At 40.6% G+C, this 10,021-nt stretch overlaps 1 protein-coding gene across 4 annotated transcripts in view; it reads right to left on the reverse strand.

Annotated features, from left to right (window-relative positions):
* The window catches only part of LOC132395595 (tensin-3-like), a 320,946-nt gene extending 312,393 nt beyond the window's left edge, over positions 1-8,553 (reverse strand). For 2 of the 4 annotated variants that reach the window (XM_059972424.1, XM_059972427.1), the window contains exons 1-2: positions 8,384-8,523; positions 7,467-7,541 (exon numbers count right to left, since the gene is read on the reverse strand). In XM_059972424.1, the coding sequence (XP_059828407.1) occupies positions 7,467-7,505 (39 nt within the window). In that variant the 5' untranslated portion in view covers positions 7,506-7,541; positions 8,384-8,523. Of the gene's footprint in view, positions 1-7,466; positions 7,542-7,809; positions 7,960-8,383 lie in introns of those variants that run through there. The other 2 variants (XM_059972425.1, XM_059972423.1) reach the window with 2 other exon arrangements.
* Positions 8,554-10,021: the final 1,468 nt, after the last annotated feature.

The following is a 10,021-nucleotide window of genomic DNA, read 5'->3' on the forward strand; positions in this document are numbered from 1 at the left end:
CCGTTTGACATTTAAAATGAAATAACACTGCATACAACGTTTTTTTTGCCTTTATGCTATGTATAAACAAACTATAATGTGTTGCATTTATGAAATCGATGAACTCCTGCAGAGAAAACAAAATTACATTTCTGCATGCAACAAAAACATTTTGAACTCCGAAAAAAAGACGTTGGGTTGAAGGTTACTCCATAGTTAGCCTACCTTGGATCGAAGAATTAAAAGAAAGCGCGCACAGGCGGGTGTCAGGCATTGGCAGTGGTGACGTATATTAATAGCAATTAAAAAAAAACGTTGTAGCGGTGTGCTACACGCAGCGCTAAAATAACGACACGGAGTCGGTAAACTGCAGTCAAAGATAACTTTATTCGAACTAAACAGCCTTGCTTTAAAGCCTCCCTCAACCCGCCCCCCGTGGGCGTGGATGCTCCAAAAGACACGTACTCACAAACCCCCGTAGGTTATCTCCCTTAGCCGGAACACTGGCTAATTGTGAGCCAGTTCGGATGTGCCAGGAAATGGGGTCGCCACAACGTTTTATTTAGATTGTACAAGATCACCATAATCTTCAAATTTCGAATTACATTTCAAAAACTAACAAACTAACATAAAATACATTTTAATTAAATACTCATCATTTATTTTCCAAAGCCACGGGGAGCCGCAGCACAGAGATGAAAGAGCCGCGGGTTGTCGACCCCTGATCTAGACTAATCCTTTATCAATGAATGAATGAACAAATAGATAGATAGATTTCAGCAAGGAATAAACTGAGAATGAACTCATTTCTACTCTACCTCAGCCAGGCCAACACGGACTGATAAACAAATTGGGTGCCATAGTGGCAGAGCCAGTTGAGGTGCCTCAAAACACCAGGGGCCTAATTCAATCCGGGGGGGGGGGGGGTGGTGTGTGTCTGTAATTGCTCTTGGTGTGATGAGTGAATGGCAGATCCCTTCCTAGAACTACACGGTACACTATAGTGACTACTAAATGCAAGGCTTAATAGAAATAAAATAAAGGAGAAGGAGCACATGAAGCAAAATGAGTTAAAATGTGTGCTGGACCATACCATTATGAGGTAAAAACAATAATTTGCGATTCCACATTGAGTGGAGATGCAGAGTAATAATCTACACAAGCTGCAAGGAAAAGTTTGTAAATCCTTTGCAATTACCTGGTTTTCTGCACTCATTATTCATAAAATGTGGTCTGGTCTTCATCTAAGTCATAAAAATAGACAATCACAATCTGCCTCAACTAACAACACGAAAACAATTGTACTTTTCACATCCTTATTGAACACATTGTTTAAACGTTCACAGTCCAGGCTGGAAAAAGTATATGAACCCTTGTATTTAAAAACTTGTTGAAACTCTTTTAGCAGCAATGAGCTTCACAAAATGTTTCCTGTAGCTGCTGATCAGACTTATACAACGGCAAGGAGGAATTTTAGACAATTCCTCCATACAAAATGGTTCAATTCATCAATATTCCTGAGATACCTTACACGAACAACCCTCTTCAGGTTATGCCATCGCATCTCAATTGTGTTAAGGTCTGGACGCTGACTTGGCCATTCCAATATATGAACTTTATTCTCTTTAAACCATTCTGTTGTTAGTCTATTCTTGTGTTTCAGATCATTGTCTTAGTGCATCTTACAACTTCTATTAAAATTCAGGTGACAGACCGCTACCCTGACATTCTCCTGTGAAATGTCTTGATACAATTTTGAATTCATTGTTCTCCTAATGATTGCAAGCTGTCCAGGTCCTGGGGCAGCAAAGGAGCCCCAAATCATGGTGGTCTTTCCATCATGCTTCACATTTGGGGTGAGGTTTTGGTGTTGGTGTGCAGTGCCCTTTTTTCGTCCAACATAGCGGTCTGTATTCCTGCCAGAAAGAACATTTGGCTTTTGTCTCATTTATCTGCAGAACATTGCCCCAAAAGCATTATGGAACATCCAGGTGGCCCAGTGCAAACTTGAAACATGCAGCAATGTATTCCTTGGAGAGCAGTGGTTTCCCTCTGTGATGACTTTCCATGATCACCATTCTTGTTCAGTGTTTTTCTGAAAGTGGATACATGATCTCTGCAGGTCTTTTGCTGTTACCCTTCAGTTTTTTTTTCACCACCTTCAGCATTGCACGTTGTACTTTTGCTGTGATCTTTGCAGGATGCCCAATCCTACGGACAGTAGCAACAGTACTGAATTTCCTCCATGTGTAGACAACTTCTTTTTCTGTGGACTGATGAACACTCAAGTCTTTAGAAATGTTTTGTAGCCTTTTCTAGCTTCATAGATCTCTACAATCCTTCTTCTAAGGTAATCTGAAAGTTGTTTTGATCAAGACATGGTTCAGATAAACAGATCTTTATTGAGAATAGCAAGTTCTGTCAGTAACCTGAGTTTATGTGCCTTTTTTATAGGGCAGGGCATCTCTCCAACCCACACCTTCAATCTCATCTCATCAAATGGAACAGATGACTCCAAATAGCTTTTGTAGAAAGCATTACCCCAGAAGTTCACACACTTTTTCTTGCAACTGTACTTCACAACTTTATTCCAGGCAAAAGAGAGCAAATTCTGTTTCTCATTCACAAAATTAAAAAAATTTAAGTCAAATAAAATGCAAGATCAGGAGGCAATGAATAATCACGTCATCAAAATTCACCCAAGGTAGATCAAGTTTTCTAAGTGATGCCTCTTTCTCTTATTTAGAATCAGCAAGCTGTTCAAATCCTTCTTCCTTAAAACACTGATGTATTAGATCTGCCCATAGTCAAAACAAATGAAAGAAGCTTTACTACACATGGTAAAGCCTCCATAAGCTAACATCAATGCAGAGTGATTAAAATAATTGGATGCTGCGTTTCATTCCAATGTGCAGTTTGATTATTTATTGGTCTGTATTTGAAAGAGTAATCCAATTTAACTTTGTAGCATAACGTACTCTTTAAAGGGCAAGGATGAACTGACGTTTAATCTTATTCAAAAAATTTCTAAACCTACTTTTCTTTGGTGTATAACCATGTCTTTTAAGTTTGAACTATAAAAACAAAGAAATCATAAATTTCAGTTCTGAAATGCCTCCACGAACATGCAATGTCACAAATGAGAGATCCACAACTGATACACTTCTGAGTCAATAAATGTATCAAAACTAAAATAAATGCTTAATTGTTTCTGTAAATATTGTCAGATATTTATCATGCTGCATCCTTTGAAGCCATAGGAGTATATCTTTAATTCTCAGTTTACACTGAAATTTTCTTTTTGGGGAAAATAATCAATAACTGCATTTGAGGTTACAGAGAAAATAACCTGCAAGATAAATTGCCATTTAAAGAGAATAAAATGCATTTTATTCAACAAATCTGTGGGGTGCTGGCTCTTCAAAAGTAAATACTAAAATTCACAGAGCACTTTCTAACTTAGTAAAGCATTTTATGGTGCTCCCATGGAGTGGTATTAAACAAAAATTAATACCAAATCACATTCAGAGATACGAGCGTAAAAGTTGTCAAAGGGACAAATTTAAAGCAGGATAATGGGATGAGGAGGATGAAAACTTGTTCTCAGCATATATAAACTAAAAACAAACATTTCTGATTATCCTTTTTCTGAAACTGGGAAGTTCCTACATTGGAAGGTACTGAAGAAAACATCAATCCTTATTGAAAGCAAATGGGTATTCCCGGATTATAAAGGGTAGTAATTTAGCGAATGATCTATTTGATACTGAAGTTAAAGGGTTCCAACAAGGCAGAACTAAAATAAAACGTTCAGTTTTTCATTGTGAAGGTCCAGATCAAACAGATAGAATCCTTAAATGATTATGCCATTTGGGGGTGAACTCACAATGTCACCTCAGAAAGTCTATAGATGATGTATCAATTAGAATTATGGTTATGAAATGGAAGAAAAGGCAGATTATACAAATCAAAACATTCAAATTAAACTTACAGAAAAGGTTTGAGGTTCCTACCTGTCTTTATTTGACAGCGGCTTTAAAAACGGGGGAAATATTTTAGAGGAGAAGAAATAAATATAGATGTCATGTGATAACACTGGAGCACACTAATTGAATGGTTTTGCTTTAGAAAGGAAACCCCTGAAAGGAAATCACCAGAAACTACTATTAATTATGGCTGCTTGAATATAGGAGCTTAATTTCACACCATTGAACAGTATAATCCGTGGATTGTCACCTTGTCGTGGTGGAGAAGCTTGCGTGGTCCTGAGATCCAGAGAGCGATGCCGTCTGGAGCTATGGTCCTGGTAGGGTCACCCATGGCGCTAAGGTCGGGGGTGTAGTCCCTAACAAAGAACAATCCAACCAAGATCTCAACGGTGGAACAGGCAGATGAAGTTACTTCAAACTCAACGTTTGTGAAGGCGGATGAAGGCTGCAACGAATCCATTGGTTCCAATCATCATGGTTTCCATGCCACTGGAATCGGTTGATTTGCCAAGTATTGTGTGCTTCTTGGAGTGCAACCTCAAGTACACATTAAACAAATACACGCACAGGCATCTTCGCTCTGTGGGCCACCATCAATGGAACGAAGACCATCGTCCTCGACCTCGAGGGATAGCCACGACGACGACAACTGAAGAAACGATAGAATGTGGCAGGACATTGTCACCTTCATCACACAGGTCGCCCACCAGCAGAAGCTGTGCTTTCTCACTGATGCCTCTTGTGTTGTTTGTGAATTTAATGAGTGCAGAGGTTAACATTACGCTGCACCTAGAAAAGCAAAACCAATGCACAAGAGGTTCTTCAAAGAGAGGCGTTCTAGTTCGGGACAGGATAGGGCAACCAAACTTTGTGTCAAATCTAGAAAGCACACAACTCGGTTTGCGTTGCTGCACTACACTTTCAGCAGCTGCATAGCAATCACCTAGATACGATGGCACACATCAAGGTGCATTCAGTCTATCAATACTGCATTATCAGCACTTGTTGGCCAGTCCTGCCGTTGAAGACACAGTGGGATGATGAACAAGTACACATTCCATTCTCTGAGTCAATCTCATGCGTCCAGCTGCTAAAGTTCACTGCTAATGTTCCTTTGTCCTTGCTTTCCCAGTTACATTCACTTGCCTCTTCCAGTTTCCAGACCTCGCCACCCTCAAAACCCTACTCTCTTCAGCTTCTGATTATCTGCATGACTCAGCCTCCTTCCTGCCCTTCCCCATCAAGCCTTTCGCTCCTCCAAGTGTATCCCCTTCCACCTCTGCAACTTCCAGCCAGTCCATCATATGGACGACAGTAATGGTGTGAGGAGTGGTGTTTGGGAAGGAAGCTGGGGTTCAGGATGAGCAGAGTGCACAGAGGAACACTCTCATTGTGCTGGTATTTATTTCTAACACAACAGGGAGCCATACAACTCAAGGGATAGTTTTGCATATTGAGCAGCCTTTTCATGGAACAGTTTCTCTCAGGAAACTCTACCTACTCCAGGACTGTCTTCAGAAACTTGCACAAGGTGAATAACTTTCTCTCTGAACACAGCAGAGGAACTTGGGGTTGAATATCCCACATTACAGCAGTCTATACACTTCAGTACTTGCTATTTCAGTACGCACTTCCACGACTGTCAAACAGGCATGAGTTATACTTAACTTGTACTAATTATATGTGCTATCCATTGCACTGATTAGTTACTGATTATATTCCAAAGGAGCATGAATGAGTTTACCTATTAATAATCATGAATATTGCAATGAAAAAAAATTAATATTATTTCTCATTGATACAGGATCCAAGTGCAAAGTCTGTCAACAAAGCACATCTTTGTATGCTGTTGCTTTTTGTTTTCTGGTACAAAAGGTACTTTCTTTACAGGAACAAGATATTCCACTCAAGCCCAGCCGTTGTCCCTAACTTCTGTTTTACTTCAGCAGGAGCCTATTAGGTCCAGTAATGTGCAAACAGCTAATTAAAACAATCATTGGTCATTGTCCATATATAAAAAAACAGAATGTATACGTTTTGTTTTAAAAAGATTGCAGAGTAAATAAATGGAACACTCCCAGACTGTCACTCATCAGCACTGCCTCACAGCAACGCCAGACCACACAGGACACCAGAACAGAAAGCTGTGCCTCAGGCCAGACAACAGTATCCACAATGTTTCTCTTCAAATGGTTGCACAACATGTTTGTATTTTAAGAAAACTGTTATGTTGCAAAGCTAAAATGTAACAAATAAGGTTATAGCAGATATATTACTAAGCAAAACCAATAAAAACACTCTTTAAACTTTGATCACAATTTCTTTCTTCTTTCCTTTGGTGTTTGAATTCCCCCTCTGCGACTTACAAATGCTTTACCAAGCAACTGAAGATAATTGACCGCTTTTCCAATTCCTATTTCAGAAGTGTTAGATTAGGTATTTTTTTTAAAACATGTACTTCAACTCATACAACAAAGCCTTAAGGAACCCTGAAGGATCCGAGTGAATAAGTGGAAACGGAGGCTGAGCCTGAACTGAAAAGAAGTCCACAACCAACAGTTTGCTCGGACAGATTTGTTTTGTGGATACTTTAGAAAAGGCTGGTAGGCAAAAAAATAAGAAAACAGAAAAAGCACCATTCAAGTATGTATTAACACCAGTAATATTCTTAATCTAACTTTTTAACAGTGATGACCAAATTGTGATTTTTTGATCTACAAATTTTGTGGAAAAATTGAGTCTTCCACTCAAAAGAATTATCACAATGATTATTATCCAGAGTTGCAGAATGATTTACCTGCTGAAGGCTACTTGATATGATTTTCCTGGGACTAAAAACAAATACTTTGTACAAGCAACTCCTCACACAACCATTTAAATTCAATACGGTTATTTGCTGCAGTTAATAACTGAGCGATCAATTGAAGAAAAGTTAGACGATTTATAAATTTACTTTCCATTGCAAAGGCAGTGCAACTCTTCATATAAATACAACAAACTGCTGCGCTGATAATACGTCTCACATAGAACACAGGGCTATGCAACAGGCTGGCTTACTAACTTTATAGCCTCAAAATTACAAAAAGGGCAAATTTTAAAAATACACTGAATCCGGTAATTTATTCTGAAAACAGCCTATCTCCCGCTCACTTGAAACATATTCCTGCGCTGAAATTTTCACTGTCTTTTGTCAGCTCACAAGACATACAAGCTTGTATGCGATTTTTCTGCCTGTTACTAATTAAGCTGGATATGGGCCTTTCCTGTGAGACTGTTGCTGAGAAAACAAGTTAGGAATACACACAGCTGAATGCTTTGTAGTCTAGAGCAAGATGAAACATGTAGTTTCAGCTTGTAGCATTCCAACAGCAGTACTATAAAGAGCATGTGGGAGCTAGCTCCAAGGTTTTTACACAAGGAAGATCAAGCTATTACTTCTTAAGGAGTGAATGACTAGTCAAAGTAATTTTCAGAAAAGTTATTTTCAAAATAATTTACCTGTTCTTTGCTCATCGAGCGTACACAGTAATATTGCATTTCAGGGCAATGAAGCACTTAACTGTAAGATATGACCTAGAAAAAAATAAGTACACATGGGAATATAAGATCAGTCCCAAACCTCTGCTCTATAAACAATACCTTATTATCTTTTTCCTCCACGAAGTTTCAGAGGAATGCATTCCAAAATGGATTCATTTTTCGCCCATCACATTTAATGGAACACACATGTTTAACAGACCTGTAGAAATCTGGTTCTTTAGTTTAATTTCCTTTCTTGTGATTATACTTTTCCACAGAAAGATCACTGCCAATCGCAGAATTACAAGCAGGTTGCTCTCACCTGGATGTGCCACTTTATCAGATTGAATCAGTCACTTAAGCCAAGAAGAGCTTTAAACCCAACAATTCAAAGTACATTTCTGTTATTGCTAAATACTGAACTGAGGGCAAACAGATAAAAATCAGGCTCAAGGAAGCACAGTCAGTCAGCCTCTATACCAGGGGGCAGCTTATTTCTCATTAACAAAAGCTCGCTAAACCTGGCCTTCAGGCTATGAAAAATACCTGCTCCTAAAAGGACATAAACATGCAGTGATTGATAATGCTTTGTTCAGGGAAAAAAAAACCCACAAGTAAATCGTTTACAGCTCAACTTCAACATGATTTACTTTGCTGAACACGAGACTGCTATAATTTAGCAAATAAGGTCACTCAAGATCAAGGCATTTGCAGGAATTCACAAAGGGGAGATCAGATGCCTTACTTTATTATTTTAATAAGGCACTGTGTCAAAGAATACATCTGAAATCATTCAAACTAAAGTACTAGATTTAAGTCTGACCAGCAGCATTCCTTACACACTCTTGCTGTCCCTGAGTTTTTGGAAGGGCAGATGCAATCATGACTCAACTTACCTTTGGTCCAGGTTCAAACAATGAAGTTCGATTGACAGATAAAAGGTAGAGAACAACTAAGACCATTAAGATTTCAGCGTTCTGTTAAAAGCATCCTTCAAAATTGTTGTGTTCTTCAGACCCTGAAACTGCTGAGCATCCTCTAAGCAGCTGCAGAGAACAAGCAGCTGAACAGGGACAAGCTCTCAAAGTCTTGCTGAGCTTAAAGCTGCACCCAAGGAACTTTTGCCTATTTACCAACAGCCCCCTCTAGCGGCTGTGTTAGTTACCACACTTCCTCCCAGATTCCTTTCCAGATACGACTTCTGGAAAGGTGAGCAAACAAGGAGCAGATATATCACAATTCTGTCAGTAAAAACAGTAGATGTGGTCATTCATTGAGGCTTGACACACAAAATCTAATCTTTACCCACACACAAAGCAAAGAGCTATCCATGGCGAACTATGTACTCTTATTTTGTGACTAAATAGTCTTTAAACAGGGCAGCAGCTCGATCAACTGGGTGCTTTGCAGCCAAGGCCATCTGTGGAATGCAGTATTTAATATAATGGGTGGGTAGGGCCATGTACAAGATTGATAAGCCTTGTTTACTGAGTGTAGGGTAAAGAGCAAGGTGCCCAGACTGCTTTCCCTTTACCCTGCAAACCAGAGAGACATCTAATTCACAGCAATGACGCAAACCATTAAGCCCAACTGATCTCTTATTTTCATATGTGGGAATTTTAGCTGATTAAAGTAATGCACCATCAATAACTCACACTGAGACGTAAGGCGAGATATCGGCTTTTATTGACTGAAGAAGGAACCAGCAGTGAGTGACCATCATACTACATCCTGGAGAATGAGGCAGAGGATTAGACCTGAATCGCCTTTATACAGGGGCCTGTGGGAGGAGCCACAGGAGCAGTCAGAAGGGGGCGTGTCCAGACAGGCACATAGTTCACCACATTCACCCCCCCTTTGTTTGAAAGAGTCCCCATGTGGCGAAGTTTCTTACAGGTCAAGTCTATCAGGTGGTCGAATCTGTCACTGCGATCTACGTAGCACCGACTGTGATTGCACCGATGCCAGCAACATTGGAGATTGCACAGGAGACGGAGGTTGTGCTGGTTCCAGCTCATGTATGTGCGAGGCACCTGGTATATATGTGTCATGAGGAGTCCATGTAGGGCCTGGTGAGCGTGGTGTCACCTCGGGTACAGGGTTCATAGTTACCGGATAGTGTTCAGGGTAGTGGTCTGCTGCACCTGCGGGCGCCAGGTCGCGGATGGAGACCGTGTCCTCCCGCCCATCAGGTAAGACCACGTAAGCATACTGGGGGTTCGCATGCAGAAGGTGAACCCTCTCGACCAGCGGGGAGTATTTATTGCTCCCCACATGTTTCCGGAGCAGCACTGGCCCCGGGGACATCAGCCAAACTGGTAGAGTGGTCCCAGTGACAGACTTCCTGGGAAAAGAGAATAGGAGTTCGTGAGGGGGGGGGGGGGCCACCATCCGACCACCTGGGCCCTCCAAGGGCTTGTGCTTGGCTCAATGATCCCCTCCCTGAGCAACCACTGCACCGGTTTACAGTCGGGGTCAGGTTGGCGAACAGCGGCGGGGGAGGGACCTTGAGAGTGGAGAGACTGCAAGTGGTG

Source organism: Hypanus sabinus, chromosome 6 (assembly GCF_030144855.1).
Source record: "Hypanus sabinus isolate sHypSab1 chromosome 6, sHypSab1.hap1, whole genome shotgun sequence".
NCBI lineage: Eukaryota > Metazoa > Chordata > Chondrichthyes > Myliobatiformes > Dasyatidae > Hypanus > Hypanus sabinus.